The sequence below is a fragment of the Vicugna pacos genome, chromosome 7, assembly GCF_048564905.1.
Source record: "Vicugna pacos chromosome 7, VicPac4, whole genome shotgun sequence".
In the NCBI taxonomy this organism is placed as follows: Eukaryota; Metazoa; Chordata; class Mammalia; order Artiodactyla; family Camelidae; genus Vicugna; species Vicugna pacos.
The window spans coordinates 14,453,783-14,479,652 of NC_132993.1; the positions used below are offsets into that span (position 1 = coordinate 14,453,783).

Here is a 25,870-nt window from a genome sequence, read left to right on the forward strand (position 1 = left end):
TCCATCCCTCCTTCCCTTTGGGCTGACTCTTGCTCTCTGGCTGATCACTCAAGCTGGAAAAGCTGCAGTTTAGCTGACGCGTGTCTTCCTTTCTTCTCCTTTCTCTCCCTGCCTTACCTCCAGTCGTTATCCTCTCTGTTCAGCCAAGCACATAATGATACTCTGTCCCTTTATGTATGCAAAATAGTCAAGAAGCAATTTTGCTTTGTTCTTTCTATAATTGCTCCTCAATTTGATCCGGGGAATTAACATATTAAAATAATAAAGATGCGCCAAATCCCTGACTCAGAGACTTGTTGCCATTTCACAGGTGAGAAAGTCAGAGAGAACTCCGGTGGATGCTGGCAGCTGTAGGCACTGCTGCTGAACACAGTGTCTGGGCGGGGTGGGGAGGAAGAACTGTTTCTAGAAGCTGATGCGGTGAGATGTTAGCATGTCTCCCATGTCCTGTCTCTAGATTATTTTGGTTACACGAGTGAAGTTTAGTCCTAGAAGAGGTTTTGGATGTTCTTTGGATGGAGGGGCAGAAACTTGGCATGTGGGGAACCATAAACCATCAAAATTTTGTGGATGGAACAGAATTCTCAGATTTCCAACTAAAGCCAGAGCATTAGGGTGTATGGGGGCAATTTGTACAGAAAAGCACTTTTTCTTGAGTTTCCTAGTAGGCTGAGAGCAGTGGAAAGGGCCTCTCAGGGAATTACTGAGTCTCCTTTAAAAACAAAACAAAGGAGATTTCTTCTCTTTCCTTCCAACAACACACTCTGCCTTAGGGCATTAAGGAAAGCAGGTAGGAAGGTAACAAAGAGTCTTTTGTGACAAAATCATTTAAGCGCCCTTCTGAAATTGGGCAAATCACTCCATCTCCGTCTCGGGAGCTTAGAGTCAGTGCTATCATGCCAGTATAGGAATGGGGATTTTGTTTTGTGTTCAGTGGTTGTGCTGGAAGTGACACGGGGACCTGCTCTTATTCGTCGTCTGTGTCCCCTGGGAGCGGTGGCTGCTGGTGCAGGGTCACAGTGGTGGCCTTTTGCATGCGGTTGGTCCTCTCTTCCTGGAGACAGTCCTGAGTCTTCCTGGAGGACCTGACGCTGAGATCTCATCAGCTTGGTAAACGGAGCGAGGATGTGGGGCGTGTCGGACTGGAGTCAAGCTAGAAGACGTTGGCAGAGGTGCAGTGGGTGTTAGTCCTGCATAATAAGGGCGTGGCTCTCCTCGATGGCCCAGCTTTTTAAGCATCAGGATTAAAGTTTAGTCAAGAGTGACGAGAACCGGAGACCGGCGATCTAGCAGCAACTGGAGCAGCATGGCCAAACCTTGCGGGGTGTGCCTGAGCGGGGAAGCCTGCAAACAGGTAGATGTCTTCAGGCAAAATCTTTTCCAGGAGGCTGAGGAATTCCTCTACAGATTCTTGCCTCAGAATATCATATACCTGAATCAGCTCTTGCAGGAGGATTCCCTCAGTGTTACTGACCTGACTTCTCTCCAGGCCCCACCGGACATCCCCATCCCAGACCCTCCACCCAAGGATGATGAGATGGAAATGGATAAGCAGGAGAAGAAAGAAGTCCCTAAGTGCGGCTTCCTTCCTGGAATGAGAAGGTCCTGACCCTGCTTGCTCTGATTAAGCCAGAAGTCTGGACTCTCAAAGAAAAATGCATTCCGGTGATCACATGGATCCACCACCTACCCCCAAAATTGAGGATGGAAATGACTTCGGAGTAGCAGTCCAGGAAAAGGTGCTGGAGAGGGTAAATGCAGTCAAGACCAAAGTGGAAGCCTTCCAGACAACCATTTCCAAGTATTTCTCAGAACGCGGGGATGCTGTGGCCAAGGCTTCTAAGGAGACCCGTGTGATGGATTACGAGGCCCTGGTGCATGAGTGAGATGAAGCAGCCTATGGGGAGTTCAGGGCCATGGTGCTGGACCGAGGACCTTCTATGCTGAGCTTTACCGTATTATCAGCAGCAACCTAGGGAAAACTGTCAACCCAAAGGGTGAAGAGAAGCCATCTATACACTGAGCCCAGGGTTAGAAGGGAAATAAATGACCTATATACTTTGTGTGGATTTAAAAAAAAAATGTTAAGAACCGTCCCCCGGGAATGCCAGGAAGATGTCCCTGCCATGGGAAGGTGCCCATGGTTTCCGAGGGCTCCACCAGTGATTCTTCCTTCCTTTCCAAAGTGGGGCAAATATGCAAAGTGCCTATCATGTCACTCTTAGAGGACCCCACCCTGTAGAGTCCATGGTCCTCGGCAGACACCACGGGCCTGGGCTTCCGCGGCAGGTTCCGGCAATGGGAGGGGAGGTGGGGCAGCTTCTCTTTCCCACAGATGTCACTCTGTAAGTGAGGGTGCCTGTCAGGATCTGAGCTGAACATTTGCTGTTAATTTTAATAATCAAGGAAGAGGCTATAGTTCCTCGTGAATGTGACTTCGGTACATCTACCTGTGACATGACATATTTTCTTCATGTGAGTCCTCTCTCCTGACCACTGGCTCTTCAAGGGCTACCTGCATCCCTTCTCATTCCTTGGATGGTCCCTTAGGAATCCACTCCCTCCTGGCCCACTTCTTCCCCCACTCCCCACCTCCATAGAGAGGGTGGAGCCTTTGGGAACACAGGTGAGACAGTGCTGGGGACAGCAAGTGAGCTTCTGTGTCCTGCCACTCTATTCCTCGGCCCATTCACCCCGCTTCTTCAGAGCCCGGCGCATTCCACGTCCAAGGGTCTCTTTCCAGGTTTCAGCTGCCTCCTGCAGCCACCTCTCCTCTCTAACCACTCACCTCCAAAATAACCCAGCTACCCCTTTGCTTCTTTTTCAAATTCCCAACAAACCTCTCATTTTCTCAGTGCATCTGCCTTAGATGAATAATTTGATAAAATTGATTTAAAGGATAAATTATGATTTTGAAATCCTTCCAAAAATATTTGCCTGTGAATCTCAGGTTGTAGAGATACTGGCCAGTAACCCCTTGGTGTGCTCAGGTGTGGGGTCAGGGGTGTGAAGGGGGTGCTTTTATTGCCACTGGAAATGGAGGAGGTGTACAGAGTGTGCACCTTCTCACGGGAACCTCTGGGGACCCCGGAACCCACAACCCCGAGGAGCCCAGGACGGATATGTCATTACAACATTGAGAAGCTACTTACTTGGGATTCAGGGGAATGGGGACCACATTTCCCCTTTTCCTAACTTTCCTGACTCCTGTGCTGATCTCCAGGCATGAGGGCCCTCACCACAGCCGACACTGCTTTACGACTTTCTCCAGTGCTCTCTCTAACGGTAGTCTTAGCACCTCCTTGAAGTGGGATGGCGTATCACAAGTTCAGTATTTCCCACAGCTCCTGGGTGAGAGTTAAGCACAGAGCGGTGTTTAATATTCAAACACCGAGTTAACTGGATGACTCTGGGAGCCTCTGGAGCCGCTTTCACTTCCTGTCCTCAGTATTACCATGACTGACTTGTATGAATTTACCATCTTCTCACAGAGCTCCTTTACTGGCTTGGCTTGTTTATAATACATGACTTAGAAATGCCCCTAGGACACAGAAGAGCTGGGGAGAAAGAGACACTTTTCCCAGATTTTGCTTCCCATGCCAGTGTTGCAAACATGACTTCCCTCTCCTGAGAAGTGGGTGAGGTCGGAGGAGAGATGTTGATAGGAAAATTTCTGGAATATATTACAATTATCTTCAGGAGAAGTGCCAAAGCAACTCCCACCTCCACTTGCTTTTTTCTTTTTTTCCTTCCATTTTCTAAAGCTAGATTCGGAAGTCCTTTTTGGATCTCATAAAAATAATTAGCTGTGGGTAAGCCCTTGCTCAGTCACCTCGGCCCCATGAGGTAGATATTGCCTGTCCTGAATCACGTGGCATGTGAGGTGGCCTTCTGTGTAAGTTTCCTGTGTTGATACGGAACGTAGCACTCACATGATTTGCCTCCACGATTTAGAGCTCATGTTTCAACTTATGCTTAAAAAAAGTCCACATTCACACAAAACACCAGATGGATTGTGTCTCAACAGGAGTTGTTGGCCAGAGCTCCCAGAGTCATTAGAATAAAGCCAGCAACTCTTTATAAAAGGTCTTCCCTGCTGATACTCCCTACAGGCTCTCTGCAGGTATATTTCCCTTGGTTGGATTTTAGAATAACGTGCCTTTTCTATTCCTTTAATCCCTTTTTAGAAATTGGGCAGGCAGCTGTACTGCAAAGACTGATTTGTAATATGAAGTCTCACATCTTCTTTATCTGCATGATTGTACTGTGTCTGATGTACAATTTTTTTAACGTCTTCCTCAAAATGCTAAAATATTTCCCAGAAGTGTTCATATTTCACATAATAAAAAAAGTGTGATGGTCAGGTTTTCATGTTGAATGAACTTGGTCGGTATTAGTCTCTCCCAGTCATCTCTCTTTTTAGAAAACCTCTTCTTTATGTTCACCCACCAAGTTTGCCCATTTCTCCCCATCTCTACCCACAGATTTCAAAGAAACTCCTTGCTCTTCCCCTCATTTTGTTGCAGTTCTTAGGGATGAACAATAGGTGGCAGTAACATTTCAAGCTCAAAGGGCGTGTAGGGGCTTCCTCCTCACTCTGCAGACTGATAAAGGAGAGTGTGCAGGAGAAATGGAATTATACAAGCTAGTGGTAAAACAGTGGTGTTTTCAAAACACCAAATATAACTAAACACAGGAACTTATTAAAAAAACAAGATATTTCAAGTGCAGATCATGTGGGGATCATTGGGTATATATTTGGATAGCAGAGTCTTATTAAAGAACAGGAAATTATGAGCATGAGCAGAGTTAAAGAAAATTTACATCAAACGAAAAACTCACCAAACAGCCTTTATTATTTGAGTTCTGAGACTTATTTCCTTACCTCCACACAAATGCCCATCTCCCTCTGTTTCCTCCAAGATTTTGCTCTTCCTGTGCCCCTCCCCTCTGTTGGCGGTGAATGTTACCTTTGAGGCTGTTTGGCATTCCCTGAATGGGTCTGTGACCACTTGAATAGAGAATGTGTTTGTCTTTCTCTCATTTCAATGCCACTTTGTGTGACTGCTGTAACTTTCATCTCTCTCGCTCTCATTCTCGCCTGCTCTCTCTCTTACTGTATGTGCTTTGTTCATTGTCTTAATAGCAATATTCATAATTAGAGGGAGGGAAAGGAAACAAAAAGAGGATTGTACAGTTGATGGAGATTCTCAGTGCTAAGAGATTTTGGTTCTATTTACCTAGATAGAGATGCTTGGGGGCTGGAGTAATGATGGTCAAGATGTCACCTAGACCTGTGATCTCACTGTTGCTCCCTCAAGCCCTTAGAAGGGTGCCATAGGTTGGGCACAGCAATCCTTAGGCAATGTCCATCCTTGAGGGAAGCTCAAAGGAGGAAGCTGTTGCCCAGAGATGGTAACCTACAGCCACGCTTTCTAATCACGTGAAATCATCCCTTGGCTTACTTGATTTAAATGAAAGTTCTTTGTCCATCAACAGTTTTAGGGAATACATTGGATTTCTGTAGCCTTATCACTTCAAGGTAAAACAGAAGGGAAACAAAGATGATGGTTCTGCAGCAGTGGTGTGTGGACTCTTGAAATGTGCTTGGGAGGGGTGTCCCACTAGGAAATCGGTTTCCACCTGGGCCACTTCTCAAGAGTTTGTTAACAGGCAACCAGCAGTGGTGGTCCAGTTGGGAAACAGAGTCCACCCCGGCAACTCTGCCCAGACCAGAATGTATCTGGTGTCTTTCAGTAGAAACAGATGTATCCACACAGGATGGGAGGTTCTTTTACAGAAATAAGGGATTCCACCAAAGAGTGAGGAAGGTGGATGAGATAAGCCCAGGGGACTCTGGGGACTGTGGTCAGGGGAGGGAAAAAGAAATAAAAGTAGGATGACGAAAGAGGGACAGAATCTTCAGAGCTGATATGAAGCCAGAGTAGAGTAAGTGACCCACCCTTTGCTTACAGAAAATGGCATTTTTGCTGTGGCCTCCATCCCAGAAGTGGGAGGGTAAAGAGGAAAGTCAGGTGCGAAGAGGAGAACTGGTGAAATGTATGCAGAGAGAGTCGCTTTCAGCGCGCGGTCACGGCCGCCTTGTTCACGAGGACTTCACAGCCAAGGCACGTGCTGTTTGTAGCGTGCCAAGTGGAGTGTAGACACAGCACATCTTCTTACTGCCCACCATTCCTCCTTTGTCTTCTGTCATGATTCCGTGATGGGAAGGAGGGTAAAAAGGGGCCTTGGCTCTGCCAGCCAGGCCTGTGAGTTAGTATGAGTATCTCGGTGCTCCCCGCCCGTTCGCAGTCTTACAGAAACAATCCGCGGCTAAGGATTTTCAGCACATGAATCTCTGCTTTTGTGCCTGTTCAGCTGCCTCGTCCACCTGTCCTGTATTTGTACTCCAGGCTCACCTCTGTGTGGTGACCCCATCTGCCGGCCATTCCATACTAGGCGGTGGTTTAGAAATCTAAGCAGAGGGTCTATGTGTTGGGGACCCTGGGAAGGGAGATTGACATTCACTTGTGGATGATTATTTCCAAAAAGTATTAGACCCATGTAGGTGGGTCGCCAGTATATTCATCTAATCTGTCGTTAGGAAAGGCTCTGTAAAACGGGTCGTCTATTGACCTGTCTGCCTCCACGGGAGGAAATGACAGAGATATTCCAAGGAAGCGCCAACTGGGAAAGGTATGGGTGCTACTGAATTAAAGCCATAAGATGAGAAAAAAAAGTAAAATATTTTATAGAAGCTTTATGAAAAGTAGAGTCAAGACAGTATCATTCAAATAAAATAGATTCTGTGTTAGGATGAGTTTGTATGTTTAGAGCATTTCACGGAAGTTGCCAAGAAAATGCATGTATCTGCACCCCGGTAATCACGGCAGCACTGTTTACAACAGCCAAGACATGGAGGCAACCTAAATGTCCATCGACAGATGAATGTGAATGGATATAGAAGATGTGGTGTGTGTGTGTGTATAAATACGTACACAGTGGACTACCACTCAGCCATAAAAAGGAATGAAATAATGCCATTTGCAGCAACATGGATGGACCTAGAGATTATCCTGCTAAGCGAAGTAAATCAGAGAAAGATAAATACCATATAATATCACTTGTATGTGGAATCTAAAATATGACACAAAGGAACTTACTTATGAAAGAGAAACAGACTCACAAACATAGAAAACAAATTTATGGTTACCCAAGGGAAGGGAGTTGGGGAGGGATAAATTAGGAATTTGGGATTAACAGATATACACTACTCTGTATAAAATGGGTAAACAACAAGGTCCTACTGTGCAGCACAGAGAACTATATTCAGTATCCTGTAATAAACCATAATGGAAAAGAATATGTATAACTGAGTCACTGCTGTACACCAGAAACAAACACAATGTTGTAAATCACCTATACTTCAATAAAAAAAAAAGAAAATGCCTGTATCTAAAACATATCACAAAGCATCTTATCACATGGTCAAGGCTGAACTAGCTGTGATGTGATGTCCATCAGCTCAGTTTGAGGTGTACTGAGTGAGACAATAAAACATCACCAGGAATGCAATACTTCTTCAGGACTTTGGCTTTCATAATGATGACACTCCTTTGCTCTTACGTGTTGCTATGTTGCTGGTAGAAGACTGGGCACAGTTTTCAGTGTCCTGAAGCCTTGTAATTGATCTACTTGAAGGATGAGAGGCCTTGAAGGGAAACCTGCGGATGGATGGAAGGCAAACTATGGGACTGTCCTAAGGGTGTCTCAGTGATGACAAGGTCTTGGAGCAGTGCTGTCCAGCAGAGGAGCCGATGGCACTTTGTGTCTCGTTCCCTCAGATTCTTGGTATCTGCATCCATTAATCTTATAAAATGATTCATTCCATGATGTTATAGCTGTATTGAAGTGGATAATTTCATATTTTCTGTCTTTTCCTCGGAAACATCCCTATTCCAGAGGAGAACAGACTCATGCCCTTGGGGGCCTTGGAGACATTGTCTGAAGCTAACTGTCTCAAACACAGATATATTTCTTTTTAACTTTATTGCTTTGTTTTAAGAATGTGACTTTTGCTTTTGTACCCATAATATGGCTGTGCCAGTTTCAGTATAAAAATATTTAAAAGATATTTTACCAGTTAAATTATATAATCCCCCATCTAAAAATGGCCCTGTTTTCCTAGGGCCTCCCTTATTTTCATGCCCCCATGTACCCTAGCTTGAGAAGTTTTGGCCTTCATTTAAAAGGAGAGAAAAGTATGAATATTCAATTAAGCAGGGTTAACATTGGGGAAGGGACTTTCACTAGCAAATCTTCAAATTAAAATTCATAGAAAAGTAAATCAAAGTGGATAAAAAGCAAAACACTTCCACAAAACAGATACTTGAAAAAAAGGAATAAATGAATGGATTATTTCTTAATGTATTTTTAATTGTTATTCACCATATTTTTAATTGTTATTCACCACCTCTTAATCCTTTTTTCCTCCACTGCAGTGGTGACACAGCAGGGCTAACGCACGGGTTTTTTCTATAACTTAACGGTTCAGAGATCTGGGCGAACCTTCACTTGCTCTTTTCCTGTGCTGCTGTCTTGTAACTGTTTTTGGCTCATCTTGTTTTTTCTTTAAGTTTCTGTTCACAGAGGCTCTGTTTCCTTCTCCTGTTTCCTCCTTCCTCCCTTCCTTCCCTTTCTCCATTTCTCAATTTCACGGAGATGTGTTAACAGTTTTTAACCTGTCTCAGGCCTTCATCTATTTAGTGTGTTCCTAGCCTGAGTTTCATTTGTCAGAAGACCCTTGACCTGCTCTCTTCTTGGGGTATTTTTGTGTAGATATCATGCCAGTTCTTCTTTGTTCATTACTCATCTTTCCATTGGGTGAGTTCTTTTTGGAACCACTAGTTTGGGATGGATGGTTAGGGCCACTGGGTTGGCGTGTTTCTGGAAGCTTGACTTTGGGTATATCGTCTTATTAGCAGCACTTTCCTCCAGGGTTTGATTCTGCTGCGAAGAGCTGGGAGCTGAGGGCTCTGTCTAGATTCTGTGGTGCGTGATGTAGTCATGTCTCCGCCGTTGACTAAGATGGAAACATTCTTGTCTCCCTGAAACTTGGTCCAGTTTTGCTATACTTGGTTGCTCTTCATATATGACAGTCTGGTTTATGGACATCTGCTAGTTTCGACAAAGATGATGCTTCCTTTTCTGCTTCTCATTTTCCCTGTTATTGTCCATGAATTTCAAAAAGAACGGAAGAGCAGAGATCTTGGCGACAGTAGCCTGTAGCTGGTCTTCTATCTTGCTTCTGGCTCTCCCACTGCCTGCTCTCCACAGCTGCCTGCCCAAAAGCACGGGTGAGTGCGTAACTTCTGTGCTTCAAAACCTGGCTCCATGTAGCTTAGAAGGTAAACTACAGGCACTTCAAATAGGCCCCTCAGCCCCTGAATGGAGTGGCCTCTCCCTCTTGTGTCTCTAGATCTGATGTTTTCTACTCCTTTACATTTGAGCAACAATGAGTTGCTTGTATATCTGATAAGATGTTGCCGAATTTCGTATTTACTCCTTTTCATATGCCTGTAGCTTCCACCTGGAATTCTTTTTTCTTACTTACATAACAAGCTTCTACATACCATTCAAAGCCCAGCTCAGATGGTGTTGCTTTCTGAAGCCTTGTTTTACTTTTTTTGGAAGAGAATCGGTTTTCTCTTCTGTGCCTCCTCTTTACTCATCCATGTTTTGATTATTGCATTTTTTCATTATATTATAATCACTTGTTTACATATTTCCCTCCCTCACTAGATTTTGAGTTCCTTGAAACTGGTATCTTGTTCCTTTTTTAATCCCTATCACTTGGCACAGGGCCTGGTACTTAATAGGGGCTCAAGTAATGATTATTATTCAGGTTCGTATCAACGTAAATGGGAAGATTCAAATCTGAATAATAATTATTCAGGTTTAATGAAACAGGAGACAGAGTTTTAAATGCAGGACTTGAGGTTTTGTTTTCATTGTCTTCCTTTGCTGAATTTGAATGGAATATAAATAAAAGTGTAAAGTAATACCAAAACAAATAAAACAAAGCAAAATCAAATACAGATATCCTCTAGACCATAATAAAAGACTTGTGATGAGGAAAGACCGAAGGAGGAGAACGCTAAATCCTGGAGTTATCTGAGTGCTAGTAAAGTGAGTTTGCACCGTGAGAGCAGCTGCGTCCTCGGAGGTGGAGTGTGTGGAGAAAACCCCACGCCTCTCGGGTGCCGCGGGAGGAGAAGCTGCGCGCTTTCAGCTTTTGTGCCTTCCTTAGTTGTCGGGCAAAGGAAGATGCTCCCTGGGATTCAGCCTCTCTGTTTTAAAAATAACTCCTTAGACTGCTGATTTCGTGGTATTTCTTCTTTCCTGAAAACTCTATGCCCATTTCCAGCAATAATGGATGATGTGCATGTCTCCCTAGTACAGTTTACAGTGAAAGGTGAAACACTGAGTGAGACTGAAATACTCCATATGTCTTAAAATTCCACAATTCCAGGCGTGTGGGAGACATTCGGCACAGAAACTCAACATGAGTAATCCTTAGAAAACAGTCTGAAATCGATAGTCCTTCCCCACTGCCTGGACATGCTGCAGAAGGCATCCCCTGGGGACCGTTGGGGAGCCATCTGGAATTTTTCAAACTTAGTATTAGTGCTTTGCTTTTACAGAAAGGCAGCAAAAACACCTCTCCCAAGCCTTCCACCTGAGGCGCTGAGTCGTGCATTGGCATGGATTTCCCTTTATTCCTGTAGCTCTGTGAGGAAGTAATTGCAAACCGTCCAAGACCTGCTTTTGTTTATGTCCCATCAGCAAACAGGAGTAAAGATGCTTCCTTATTGCTTCTCTTTTATCGCTAGGCAGCTGAGGAAATTATCTAATCGCAGTGTACGTTTCTCTTTAGACTCCCCTTCCAATCCCACTTGGGCTCCATCCAGCACCCTCTGCCCCTTTGATTGTGGGCGTCTCTGTTGCGGGGCCACGTTTGGAGCTTCAGGCTCACTCCCTGGACCCCTCCCTCCCAACTCATTGAGGAGCTGGTGAACGTGAAGGTCATTTGAAGGTGGTGTGATGACTTTTTTAAGGAGCTCCAGAGTATGTCTGAGTCTTAACACTAGTGTCGTGGAGCTGAAGTTAGTTCACTTTAATACATTTTAGTCAGGGGCCCACTACGTTCTGAATGAGACATGGTCCTAGTTCCCAGGGAGCTCCCAGCTTCGTAGGAGGACTGGTGTGTGGCCAGTGTGAAGGAGCGGCTCTCAGGGAGAGGACAGATCCCCTCCAGCTTGGGAGGCCGAGGGCACCTCTCAGGCAGCCGATTCTGCAGCCATGACTTAGTTTCATGTCAGGTTCCCTCCCGCTGCTCACGGAGACCCATTTTCTCTCCACCAGAACTTGGGCCCCTGCGTACTTTTCACATGCAAGTGCTTATTTGACATGACCCATGAGGTTGCAATGATTTCACACTTTGCCCCTAAATGGAAGTTTGAGGCTTTCTCACTGTTACTACTGTGTCTTTTTTTATACTTTACTTACTGTTCACATAACGGACAAAAATGTTTCTCGTCAGTAGATAAAGCAGTATTGAGTATCCCAAAGTAGCTAAAAAGTTCCTTCAACCGCTATGTGTCCACTGAGGCATCCTTGCCCCAACATTTGTCATCATGTCTCATAAACGTTAGTTATAACTATCTATAAATATTAGTTCTGTAAAGTTTGGTAGCTTTATTACCAAACCAATACATTTTCCTTTGGTCATCTCCCTACTGTGGGCTCCCACAGTCCCATCATTTAGAGGAGAGGACACCTCCCTCCTGGTTTCTTGCTTTTCCCTTCAGAATTCTGACACCTCTGAGGACAGTATTACGTGTCTCTCCTCCTCCCAAGAGGAGCGTGAGTTGGTAGTCCGGGTCAGATCTCTCAAGCTTGTGGGGGATTCATCCACAAGGTTGCATCTGTGTTGCTCAGAGTAATTAGTAGTCCCCTGAGAAAGAAAAGGCAGTTATTAGTGTGAAAGGGACTGGTGTGGTGATCCATTGGTATCTTAATGTCATAATTACTGCTGAGTCTGAAGTGACAGGTGAAAGTCACGGCTTCATAAAAGTGCCAGGGGACCTGTGCCCTCTTGCTTCCACCTGATTCTTACGGGCTGAGCGACGTGAGGCCCACAAACAGAGGGGCTCCGCCATGCTCGCTCAAACATTCATTCCACAGAGTGGAAGCAAACAGTCATGATAAAGGTCCGTGTCATTTCTTTCCTTCTGTCTCATTTTTTCACTGTCCACATGGAATTCTTTTTACCTACAATCACTTAACCTAGTGCTTACTGACGTCCCTGGCATTTTCTCTGGAGACTTGACCTTGAGCAGTCAGTCACATCACGGGATTTCATTCAATCCCGCTTTTCTGTGAGTTCTTTTTTTGTATGTGATAAATCCAGACTTAACTACATTTTTTTTCAGTCTTATGTCACCATGCTAAATTCTGACATTTTAGTAATATCTACCACTCAAGAATCCAGGTAAGCCTTCGGAGTTGTTGATTAGAAGTTACCATTCAACCAACACATGAATTACACCATCTACTATACTGAATTTGTATTTACCTGAATTTGGGGGGTATAATTTCCATGAGATTATCCTTGATCACTGTTGTACTTACAATTATCAGTATCACTTACAAAAGATTTACCATGCTTATTATCTCATTTTAGGTCACCAGTCTCTTCAGAAGATCACGGTAAGAATCTGTCTTACTTATACTTACTAATATAGGATTCAAAGTGGAGCTGTGGTCCTTACATTTCACTGTCAGAGGGAAGAATTATTTAAGAAAATGTCTCTAAGATGTTTGCCTTGAGGGTGTGTGTTTTGTTTTGTTTTTTTTTTTAGTGCAAAATATCAAGCACTTTTAAAACTGAATTCATCCCAGCTAAATTTGGTATCTTGTATTATCTTCAAATCTGTTACAACTATCTTGGTTGACAAATATTTCAAAACTTAATATGTTCTGCTTGATATCTGTCCCATCACCAGATACAGTTGACTCCTGAACAACTCAAGAGCTGGGGGCACCAACCCCCCCACGCAGTTGAAAATTAGTGCATAATTACAGTTGGCCCTTCCTGTCTGCAGTTTCTCTGTGTTGGTGGATTCAGCCAGCTCACGTGGTCCTGCCGCATGTACTGCTGGGAGGACATCCTCAAATGAGGGGACCTGCACAGTTCACACTCATGTTGTTCAAGGGTCAGCTGTACTTTTTTTGTGACTTTGGGCTCGTCATGTAAGTTTCCTGAGTCACAGAGTTCACCTTTAAAACTGGGATTTGTAGTAGACAGTCCAAAAAGTCCCTTGCAGATTGGACACTGAGATTTGCAGAGGGTGTTCTGAGTCTGAAATGAAGCTAGTCAGTAGAAGTCTGAATTGTTACACAATTGAGGTGAGTTATTTGCATTTTAAGTGACAATTATTTTGCTCAAAGGAGAAAATATATAGTTTTGCCACATCTAACCTTTGGAGTTGTACGTGTATTCAGTCAGTCAGAACTTTTAACTGTTTACAGTGGGTCAGTGATGTTACATAATCATGTTATACAAACATGCTCTGAGAGGATATATGCAGGGACAATGGGATATGTGACAGAACTTTCTCCCTCAAGGAGCTTTATGGGTCTGTTGGGGGAGGGGGTGGTGAAATGACCCAAACCTACTGCAATACAAAGCGAAATGTGATTAATCTTACAGAAGAGGGATAAACCAGGCCTCTAAGAGCACCCCTGGCATTCCACTTCATGCCGTCCCTCATTAGCTAAGGCACCGTCATCCATTTAGCTGGCCAAGTAGAAAAACATGACAGCTGTTTTAAGCTTTCCTCTTCACCCTCTCATTTCTACCTGATCACTAAATTCTGTCAACTCTGTATTTTATATATATAATATATATATATATATAGTCTCAATTTTCTTTTCCATCCCCCATTCTTTTAGTTTAGGGCCTCTCCACATCTTAACTTGGACTTTTAAAATTGTCTTATAACTGATATCCACACCTCTAGAATTCCTTCTTTATGTAGTTCACTGTGTACCTAGATAGCACCAAGCTGATTGTTCTATGGTAAAAATCTACTCCCACTGCCTAGAGAATGAAATCTTTTCAGTGATTGATTATACTCAGCTCTCTAATACTGATTTTTAATAGAAAATAGAAAGTCTTAAGTAGTGGAATCTTTGTCTTCCTCTACTGCTTAGTGTTTCTTTTGGCACATGTCCCCCTTCTGTCTGGGCTCTGTGCTCAGCCATGTGGCACTGCATCTAATTTCTGAGACTCGCTGTATTTATCATGTTTCCCTGCCTTTATCCAGACGGCTCTGACAGAAGCTGCTCCTCCTTTTTGCCATATACAGTTTATACCCATCTGAGACCTTGTTAATCACCTCATCCTCCATGAGAGCTTTCTGTCCTGCTTATCACTGCATCAAGTATTTTTCTTCACTCTAGAATTAGCATAAAAATTTGATGCTTGACTTACCTGTCTCCCCTGTAAGACTGTGAATTCTTTGATACAGCGTCCAACAAATGGCAAACATTCAAAAGATGTTTATTAGTTGAGTAAGTTAAAGAGAGCAAGAGGGGGTTCTTAAGCAGGCTTGTTCTGCTGCCGTATCATAAAATCTCTCCCAGTACTGGAAGGAAGTTGTATCATGTTTTGTGAAAAGTCATAGGGCAAATTATGTTCACGCCTATTAAGTCAGAATTAGGCAGCAACCACCTAATGATGACCCACTAGTGTGTGCTGTTTTGCTCATGCGTGTTGGTTAGACTAGGTTTTTTATTGTATATTGAGATCCTTGGTCTTCCAGTTTCAAATGATAAACCAGGGGAGGGATATAGCTCAATAGTAGGGTGTGTGCTTAGCATGCACAAGGTCCTGGGTTCAATCCCCAGTACCTTCTTTAAAAAAAAAAAAATGAAGTCTCAAATGATAAACCAGAAACTTGTGGTTGGTTTTTATTTTAAACGAGGGTTTCTGTTAATGACCTTTGTTTGCATTTGCCTTCCAATCTGTGCGAGTTTATCCAGAATGAAGGGAGGGTGGGGGCTTCTGAACTGCAGTTCTGTCCTCGGCTAGGAATGCTTGAGGGGTTGTGGGCTATCAGTGAGCATATGCAGTGTCCTTGAATGTCCTGAAACGTGACGACTACCAGGACGACTTGCTCTGTTCTAAGAGCACTTCAGAGTGGATTATTTTAAGAGCTGGTATATGTGATTAGTTAAAGAATTATGATCCAAAGAGGGCTTTTACACTTTTGTGGCCTCAAAAACTATATCACCTGTCCATGCCTCGTAGTTTGATTTTGCAACTTCCAAAAACTATTCAGATAGTAATGGCAAAGTTACAATGCTGATTTATCTAACCTCATCTGATTTTTTATCATCTTCTAGCCCAAGTATCCTTAGAAAAATATTCTTTTCCTTTCCTTTATCACCAAGATTTTCTACTAGCACTTAAAATGTTTTATGTTTATGCATTTTTAAGTGTTCGTATTGCTGTGGTTAGCATAAAACCTTGACTAGTACATCATCAAGCTTGTATCTGTACACAATAATGACACTGCGGTATACTCATGAAGAGGTAAGCAGCAGCATTTTTGCTTTCTCAAGGTTATGGGTTGAAAAGTTGAGACACATTGGTGAGTGGATTGTGAAATTGGAAGATAAAGCTCTGTGCCTCTTGACTTTCTGTCTGCTTCCCACTAATGATCCTTTTCCTCTCTCTAATAACTGGCCACTTTGGCTATCTCCAAAGCTGACTTCATTCTTGGGAAAACAATTTTCTAAAGTCCAATAACCCTGACATTCCCAATTGCCTCCAATTACCCTTTCATAGAAAATGTGCTTGAACACTGTGGCTTTGTCATTTTCTCTCTTAGTTTCAGTTTCCTTAGCTGTAAAGTAGGGCTCTTCTCATCTTCCCTGCCTACCTCATGGAACTGTTATGAGTTCAAGTGCGCAATCACCTGTGAAATCATTTTCCAATTTGTTAAAAGCACCCCAAACATAATGCTGTTACTGTCAGCAGTGGATGAGGAAGCATATGTTTACTCTGGTGTTTGTTCAACAATTTATACTGCCTTTGACCAGGTAAAAGATGTGCTGGGGAGGAGGTGTGGAAAATGCTTCCTTCAACATTATCATTAAATATTAAATTTTAATGGAAACCTTTTTATGTCTGGGTAAGGGGGAGTAAAATGGTTAATACACACTTTAGCCTGCAGTGACTAAGGGACAGTTCATGATTAGATGTGCGGTCATATAGAACTGACTTTGTAAGGCCAAAGTGAAAGGTAAGCTGTTTCTCTTTATATCATAGAGTATCAGAGTCATTAAGAAAAAGGCTAAAATTTATTGTTTCTTAGAGAAACAGAAACTTAAACACTGTGCTGAAGTGCTTCAACTACATCATTTCACTTCATCTTTAGCAAATCACACACACAATAAATGTGTTCTTCTCAATTTTTAGTGGGGGAAACAGGCTCAGAGAACTTACATAGCCTACTGAAGATCACAGCTAGTAAGTGGTAGAGTTTAATTTTCAGACCTCGTTCTAACACTTGTCTCTTGCTCGTTTACCCATCATGGACCCAGAAAACAAAAGGAATGATTGTCAGCATTAAGGTCAATTGACAGAATTACAGAGGTAAAAAAATTTCCCTGTAACAAGAGTTTATTTACTACTGTGTGAGTAGTTTCTTTTTAATGACAAAACAAAACAGACCTAAAATAACAACTTCTCCCTCCTGCTGGGAATGATTTGTCCCTGTAAAAAAGTAAATACCAATGTCGCATTCTCTCACAGTTAGTTAACTGAGTGAAACTGAAGCTTCGGGGAAGCCTGCCATGCTGAGTCCCAGCGGAAACATTACATTTTAATGTTACAGCTGGAAGCGGGAGTCCTACTCCTTGTCAGAAGATAAGCCTGGCAGTGATGGATTGCCTTGTCCTGTGAGTCTCCTCTGCATTTAGTGCATAGCACTTCATCATTTAAATTGCTCCTGGAGCCGCCTCCGGCGCCCAGGCTGCTTCGCCTGCTCTGAGCTCTCAGATGCTGTCCCGTCGGTCATCTTAGGCAGCTTCTCTTCCTGGCCTCTCAAAGTGCCTCTCTGCTGCTGCCATGTGTGCGCTGTGTGTGTGTGTGTCTGTGCCATGTGTGCACTGACAGAGGGTCAGCCTCCAACAGATGTCTGTTCACTTACGAAATAGAAGACAGTACTTGACTCCCCTGGAAGGAAGTGCTGACAGTCTGGTTCCCCCTGGCAGGACGGAAGCAGGCATCCTTCTCCTGTCCTACCTCCTGGACGTGGGCAGTACGGGTTCTCACGTTGTACGGTAGTGTTTCTGTTGCCGCAGTAACACAGTGGACGAGGGTGGGAGTGCGGGCTACGTGGAGATAAAGCTGTAGCAGCCGCCGTCACTAGTGTAAGTGCCCAAGGATGAGTCCACTGACCGCTCGGAGGCACTTTTACTTTGCAGTAGGTTGTGGTGTGGCCTAGAGCTCCTTAATACATCAGTGGCTGTCTCTTGGCTCAAATGCCATAAATTCATTTTTCTCTCTGGTATAAGTATTTATGTATACACGTAGTTTTAGTGAAATAGATAATATTCATTAAAACATATGAACTCGTATCGGCTCAGTTTAAATTTATAACCAGAGGAACTACCATGTGCCCCCAGCCCTCATCCAGAAAATACTTGTACTGTGGAGGCTTCATGTCTGCCTTTCTGATTATGTTCTCCTCCCTCTCCTATGGGAACACTACTATTCCATTTTTGTTAAAAATTTACTTTTTATCATTTTACTACACATTTCTATAATATAAATGTGTGTATGTGTATCTAGTTTTGCTTATTTTGAACTTTTATAAATTATTTTGCAAACTCTTCTGTGATTTCCTTCTGTTTCGGAATGTTTTTGTGATTCAGCCTCGATGTGTCATACTCATTTCATTCATTTTTCATGTCGTATAGTATTCTGTTGTATGACTGTGTAACAATTTATGCATCCAAATTCTGCTGGTTAATGTTTAGCTGGACGCTAGGGGTTTTTTGTTTGATACTGGTTTGTTTGCTATCCTAAACAGTATTAAGAACATTCTTTTTCATAACTCCTCCTGGTGTCCATGTGCAAGAATTTCTCTAGGGCTTAAACCTAGCAGTGGCGTAATCAGGTAGTAGGTTATACACATATTTAACTTACCACATGATGACAGACTGTTTTCCAAAGTGATCATTCTAATTTACACTCCCAACTGCAGTAGGTAAGAGTTCCCATCGATCCACATCCTTGCCAACACTTGATATTAATTAAAAAATTTTTTGCCAATTTGGTGGGAGTGTCAAATGGTACGTCATGATTTTAATTTGCATTAAATAATTACATACCAGACTGAACATTTTTCATGTATTTATAGGTCACTTGTGTTTACTCTTCAGTGAAATGCCTCTTTAGTTCTTTTGCCCATTTCCCCCTACTGGGTTATCTTTTTCTTAATAATTCATAAACATTTTTATGTATCTTAGGTAAAAAATATTTGTTGATATGTATTGCAAATTTTCTTCAGTTTGAGGTTTACCTTGTAAAATGTTTTTGAGGAATAGATCTTCAATTTAATGTAATCAAATTTAATATTTTCTCTATGGTTTATACCTTTGGTATGTATCCTTTCATAGCATAATCATATGGTCCCATTACCTCTACAGTTTTTATAGTGTAGAGTTTTCAGCTGTGTCTTTAATATCTTGGACTAGATTTTGTGGTTTGGTGAGAGGTAAAGATCCAGTTTTATTTTGATTTTTTTCTTATATATAACCAGTCATTATCATTGATTTCCTTCACTGACGGGCAGAGCCTGTTCGGTCCCCCCATATTCATGTGTTTCCAGATTCGTTTTTCTGTTTTATTGATCCACATGTCTATTGCATGATACCACATTATTTTCATTGCTCTAACTTTGGTAGAAATCTTGATATCTGGGGGATACCTAAAATTTGTTCTTCTTGTCTTGACTGTACATGGACTTTTGTTTCTCCATATAATTTTAGAATCAGCTTATGAAAGTTTTGCAATTTTCATGGAAATTGCATGAATCCATAAATCATTATAAAGAGAACTGATATTTTAATGATAATGGGTCTTTCTGTCTCAAATCATCTCTCTTTACATTTAATTTTTTAAAGACAAATTGGCCTTTTAAGATGCCTATCAAAAGAGCTTTATAATTTTCTTTATGAAGGTTTTGGCCATCTTTTGTAAAATATATTCTTAAGTACTTTACATTTTTAGTGACATTTTGTATTTTTAAAACTGTATTTTCCAAGCTGTCATTGTTGGCATTTTAAGAGGCAGCTGACTTAAAGAATATTGTTTCAAGATTCTTATTTCAAAATCTTGAATCAAGATTCCTGCTAGTCTCTTACATTCATAAACTTTTATCTGAAGGATCCTTTTGTGAGGAAAGAATTCCACACAGGCAGTGTCATCCACAAGTACTGAGAATTCTGTTCCATCCTTTCCAGCCATCATGCTCTGCATGTGTTCTCATTCTGTCTGTGCTGATTAGAACCTTCAGTTCAGTATCGAGTAGATGTAAAGATAGTCAGCATCACGGACTTGGTCCTGCTCTCCAGTGAACGCCGTCCACAAATCACCAGTCAGCATGAAGGTCACTGACACATGGTCGTGGTGCTGGTGGTGTGGTGGTTTTGCAGACAGCCTTTAAAGGATCTTCCCCTTCATCCAGATTTGCCGACTTCAATGAGAACTGACTTCTATTGAATACTTTTTTCTTCATCTTTTGTGATAATGATATGCTTCTTCTCATTTGGCCTTTTATTGTAGTGCATTTCATTAATTGATTTTCTAATGGAAAGCAGTATTATATGCGTAAGATGAATTCAAATTGGTTATTACATTTATCTTCCTTATATATTGCTGGGTTCAGCTTACTAATATTCTGTGTAGGATTTTTACATCCATGTTCATGTGATTGGCCTTTTTTTTTTATTGTATAGTGCACATACGGTATTCCTAGCTTCATAAAATGAATTGGAAAGTGTTTCCTCATTTCCTAAGATCTGGAAGACTTTGTATAACACTTGAGTTACCTATTTCCTGAATAGCTTGGAACATCCCATTAATAAAACTGCCTGGGGCTGGCATTTCCTTTGCAGGAAAAATTTCAATCATAGATTTGTATTTTTATGTATGTTTAGGGAGATCATATTTTCTGTGTCTTCTTGAATCAGTATTGGTAACTATTTTTAAGGAAGTCATCCATTTTTTAGTTATTTTTCGGCATAAATTTTTAAGTAATATTATCTGTGTGATCTGAGGTTACATACACCTTTCATTTTTAATACCATTAATGCCTGCTTCCTGTGTGTGTAAGTGTGTGTGTGTCCACCCTCTCATCAGAGGCCTGGAGCCCTGTTTATCTTCTTGGTTTTTCAAGAAACTGTTTTTTACCTTTATTGGTCCTCTTTTTTTTTTTTCTGTTTTATGTTTATAATTTCCTTCTTCTAATCGTTTGGCTTATTTGTTTCTAACGTAGACATTTAAGTACAAACATTACCTGAAGACTTCCTCTTCTCTCCATAGATCTCCTTCTGGAATTCCATTTAGATGCAGGTTAGACATTTTCATGCTGTCCTGTACCTGTCTTACCCCTCTCTTCCCTATTTTATCTCTCTTTGTTTCTCTGAAATGCATCCTGGCTAAGTTCTTCAAAGTTGTTGACTTGTTCATTTTTACTGAATTTTACTTATGTTCCTTTAAGATTACTCTAGGTGAGCTGCTCATTTTTTTGGACTTTCATGCATGAAAATTCTTTCCCTCCTTCAGAGATGTTCTTCTCTCACCAGAGAAAACTACCAAACTTGATTAACGTAAATTCTCCATTTGTGGGTTTGAGGGGCTGGGTGGTGTTCGGTTGGTTAGAATGCATAGGAAACACAGAGACAGTAACTCGGAGTGCGTCATATTTAGCTGTTGGCAGAAGACTTCCATAAGAGTTTCGTTTTTGTTTTTAATTTCACACACCTTTGTAGTCTTTATTTCTTATTCCTTGTTGCACTGCTTTAGCTCTTTGGGGACAGAGTTTTCCGTGGGAGTTTATGAGGGCAGGTTCCAGGCTTTCCCTTGTCTCCCGGGCCGCACACAGCCACCAGAGGGGCTCAGAATCCTCAGCGTGCGGAGGATCTTCAGGGCGTCCGGTACTTCTGGCACCTTGTCATCTACTAGGGTCACTGAATTTACTTTGTTTAATGGATCTACGTTTTAAACAGTGGCGAGTGTGTGTGTGATGAGTTTTTAAAGACTATTTCATTTTTGCTGTAAGATAAAAATAACAATGTATGCTATTATCATACTAATGCCCTTATACCCATCACCCAGGCCGATAAATAGAAATCCCTCCACGTGGTGTCTCCACCCTAATTTCATCCCCTCCGGTCCTCTAAAAGTAACCACCACCCTGACTTTTATAGTAATTTGGGTTATCTCATATATATTATCACTCAAGTGTGCTACTCTAAATACTACAGTTTAATATTGCCCAGTTTTTATAGTATGCTTTTTAAGTCTCTTTTAAATACAAGTTCTCCATTTATCCCTTTCTTTTATTTAAAATTTATTTTTGATGCCTTCAAAGTTTTTATAATCTCTTAAGCCTGAATTCCAATATATCATCTTGTGGTTATATAAAACTTAACAACTTTATCTTCAAGTTATTTTCCTTCTGTTAACATCAACTATAATTAAATTTCATAATTTTAAAAATAACAGTAGTATATAATTTTAAAAAAAAGAATTTATTTTTCAAACACCCAGGCCATTTGAACTGCAGAATTTCACATAGACTGGATTTGGCTGAGTGTTCACTAAGGGCACAGTTCACGTGTTTCTCTGTCCTCCGTATTTTCCACAAATTAACACCTAGATCCAGAGGCTGGATCAAACTCACGTCTGACCTGTTTGGCAAGTCTATTGGCAAATGATGTCTGGATGTCACTGTTTTGTGGATGTCCAATATCTAGATTTATTAACTGGGGTTGTAAACAGTGTTCTGATTCTGTCATTGAGATTTTCTGAATTCTGTCCTCTTAAGAAAAGATTCTATCATCTCCTCTACTCACAGTTCCCTGCAAGAAAACAGAATCAATGTTTGAGTCTGTCCTTTTATTTATCTGGTTATCAAGAAAATTAATTGGTTCCTATCACCTTAAAATTGACCAGTTTTTAAAAATAACTGTGAATTCATGATTTTAACATATGTTATGGGCTTAGTGCATTGCATTTCTTATTCCCATTGATGTTTTAAATTGTTCTATCTTTGGCTAAAGGGAGTACTTTCAGGTTGGCTTCTAAGACCTCAAACATTGCCCTAACACTCTCAGAGAGCTTCCTTCATATGGAGGGTGATACTCTTAGATAACTTTCTTGATGTGGCAAGATGTTACAGGCTCATCTTCTGTATTTCTTGCCCTAGACATTATTTCTCTAAAACCTCTTAGATTCTTTTAATGAGAAACAGTATTTCAAGACCAGAATCTGCACACTAGGTACTGTGTTGGTGATTGTTTCCAGGTGATCAGAGCTAAGAGAGATACATCCTTAACTAATCTTTTATTTTATCCCACTTAAACATACAATACTCTTAGAATACTACCACACTCAATTATGATTATTGAAAGCTATTAAAACACATTCCCTTGCATTTTTATTGATTTATGACATCTTGATGTTAAGATGATATAGCCACTGCATACTAAGCTTTCTCTCTCTTAACATTAATTTTGAACAAATTAAAGTCGATAATGCTCATCATCAGTCATTATGCTGAAGTCTCTCTAGTTATTTTGGTTGTTTGTATACAGCACATTTTTCAAGGGTAAAGGGCTCAGATAAACTGCTATTACATGAAAGAACTCAGAAAATACTAGTTTTGTAAGAAAGCTAGAGACTGTGGTACAGATTCATTGGGGCACATGTTCTTTACTCAGTTTTAAAAATATCCCCTTCTCTTGGCATAAAGCATTGCTATTGAAGTCTGATGCTGTTTTCTCCTTATAAAAGTCACCTTTTTTGATCTAAATACCCAAAGAATATTTTATTTTCCTTCAGTGTCCACTACTTTTATGAAGATATGCCTTGGCACAGATCAGTTTGCAATAATAATGTTCTCAGGTATATGCTACACTATTTAAATACAGAGTTTAATTTTTTCGAAATTTCAGAACAGTGTTCTGAATTTTTTTTTTTGATTTGGTTTTATTCTTCAGGAACTCATTTTGTATGTTTTATCTTTACCTATTGTCAACATCTGCCATTTTTCTGACATTTTATCCCTTTTCCATTTTGATTTTTAAAAGTTTATTTTATCTTCTTTTTGTAAGTCTTTATTGGTTGAATTTATTTGTTCTTGTGTTCTTTCTAATTTAGTCTTAATTGCAAAATGTTTTTTCCTTTTATTTCTAGTTTTTGTTGAATTATATCACCTGAGTTCTGAGTTATTCTACTAGTATGTGCTATTTCTTTATATTGTGTATCACTTTACTTATGTCTTTAAGCTCATAAGAAATAGTACACTACTACTTTTTTTTCTTGAGTCTTTGTGGGACATTTCAATTGTAGGAGTGCTTTTCTGGTCCTTATTCTGTTTTTTTCCTCATATGAGATTTTACTTTTTTTTTTTTTGCTATTCTGTATGTAATTTTTCTTAATTTTAGAAAAACATTTGTGAACTATTCTAATTTCAGAGAGCTCTTTCTTCTGTTGGTTGTGTGTACTGTTTTCTTGTTTATTTTTTTAATTGCGGTACAGTCAGTTACAATGTGTTGGTTGCAGGTGTACAGCACAATGTCCCAGTAAAACGTGGTAGCTTTGCTTTATTCCTAGTGTCCTGTTCTCTCAGTGTGTATTCCATTCAGACATTTACCTTCAGTTGGGGTCTTGTCTTGAAGGCGAGCCCTCGATGGTCAGTTTTAAGTGTTTCCAGGGGCTGCGATGCTCCAGGTACTTTTGCCGTTACTGGGGGCCTTTGCTTTCATGTGCTGTGGAAATAGGAAACGCTTCTGACAGTTTCTGTAGCTGTTCTCACATCGGCCCTGGGCTGTTCAGTGAGCACCTGATGGCTGTTTTGAGGCTTCGTGTTCTCAGGTCCATCAATGGCCCCACTGCTTCCCTGTGCTTTCCTGCACAGACAGCGATAAAACACAGGTCATTTGGCTGTTGGTAGCTTCTCTCCAGCTACTCGTAATTTTGAGGCTTATAAGGATTCCATCTTGTTACTTTGAGTCAATGTTGACCATGTGTTTTTTATTCTACCTAGTTTCTCTGTCTCTCTATATGTGGTGATTTCAGAATATTCAAAGTCTGTTGCAACTATTAGCACCATTTTCCTACATTTCCTGATTTTTTTAGTATATGTGCTGCCGAAGCGAGCACCATTTCCTGATTTTTTTAATCTAGCATTTTAGCTTAAATTGTTAAGAAAGTTCAGTGTATCTCATTCCCTTTTCATATTCATTTTTATTCAAATGTATAAAATTTTGAGGATTATATAAAATTTTTATAATTTTCTAAGATACCTCCTGAAATTAAGAAAAAAATTTAAAGAATAATTGATTTTTGAGAAACTAAGGTTGGAAGTTAATGGATTGGGTCCTTGTGTTTCAGCAAAAGTAATTTCAGCTACTTTGAAATTATTTGGCATAGTGTATTCTTACTTGAAACTCTTACTTAAAACTCAAAAAAAAGTCACTATTTATTAGAACTTAGTAGGTTCCAAGCAGGGTCTTATACTATGTTCTATTGAGGCTGAGGGGTTAAATAACTTCTATAAGGGTACACCAAACTATTATATACTGAACCAACTGTTCTAAATGTTTTTAATATATTTAATCTTCACAACAATCACAGTACTTCTACTATTCCCATTTTACAGATGAGGAGACTAAGGCACAAACCTACTAGGTGACTTGTCCAAGGTCACATGTTGCTAGTAAGGGTTAGAACTAGGATTCAAACTTGGATACTCTAGACCCAGAGACCATTCTTAGCCACCCCTCTATACAGGCTCTTAATGTAATAGGAATTGTTGATCCTTCTTGTTGAAAATGTTGATCCTCCTAATTATTGGTTGGGAAATGATCACTAAAAAAATAAGGTTTTATATTTTTGTTCTCGTATCACTGAGCAGTACCCTTGAAATAGAAGAACAATTTAAAGCTATATTCTCAATCCACTTTTACCTCCATACTTCTGTCATCAAAGAAACGGGGGTCTCATTTCTTGTCAACAGCACTCATTCTTTAAAAAGGTAGAATTTTTGTAAGGTAGCTATTTCTTTAAGGAAACATCACACAGGAAGACAGTTATTTCATGCCCAGAATAATTGAGTGGATTAAGAAAGATGTTTTTTCCTTTTATTTTCTATAAGCTATTATAGCAAAATGTGGTAAGTAAACTTGGCTGATGATACAGATGGAGACATCTGCAGATCTTTAACTGCCTTGCTACGACGAGTTTCCAATATCGGCCATCACGGGATGCCACTTGGCAATAACCTCGGGCTACCTAATGCAAAGTTGCTAGATTGGGGTTCTTTTTGTGTGTGTGCCCCCAGTTCAGTTTATGACTATGGAATCCCCCACTGGCTTTTTAATTAGATTCAAACGTTTTAGTGATCACTTTTGAGGTTCTTCCTCACCCTGGATTTGCTCGTGTTGCTTCAGCGAAATATTTCTACTCCCTGCTTGTAGGCCGCTCTCCAGATCCCAATTCCCT

At 40.8% G+C, this 25,870-nt stretch overlaps 1 protein-coding gene, 1 long non-coding RNA gene and 1 pseudogene across 11 annotated transcripts in view; 2 read left to right on the forward strand and 1 right to left on the reverse strand.

The window, feature by feature from the left end:
- Window positions 1-25,870, forward strand: part of DGKI (diacylglycerol kinase iota) — a 261,990-nt gene that overhangs the window by 204,485 nt on the left and 31,635 nt on the right. For all 9 annotated transcript variants that reach the window (XR_012074228.1, XM_072964373.1, XM_072964375.1 and 6 more), the window contains one exon: window positions 12,746-12,771. Coding sequence is in view for 8 of the 9 variants with exons in the window: in XM_072964373.1 (XP_072820474.1) it covers window positions 12,746-12,771 (26 nt within the window). In the remaining variant the exon portion in view is untranslated. The remainder of the gene's footprint in view (window positions 1-12,745; window positions 12,772-25,870) is intronic.
- On the forward strand, window positions 1,282-2,045 carry LOC102544693 (proteasome activator complex subunit 2 pseudogene; annotated as a pseudogene).
- Window positions 11,691-25,870, reverse strand: part of LOC140697312 (uncharacterized) — a 69,063-nt gene continuing 54,883 nt past the window's right edge. Inside the window, exons 3-4 of one of the 2 annotated variants that reach the window (XR_012074229.1) lie at window positions 24,021-24,276; window positions 11,691-12,016 (exon numbers count right to left, since the gene is read on the reverse strand). This is a non-coding gene — a long non-coding RNA (uncharacterized lncRNA). The remainder of the gene's footprint in view (window positions 12,017-24,020; window positions 24,277-25,870) is intronic. The other variant, XR_012074230.1, reaches the window with a different exon arrangement.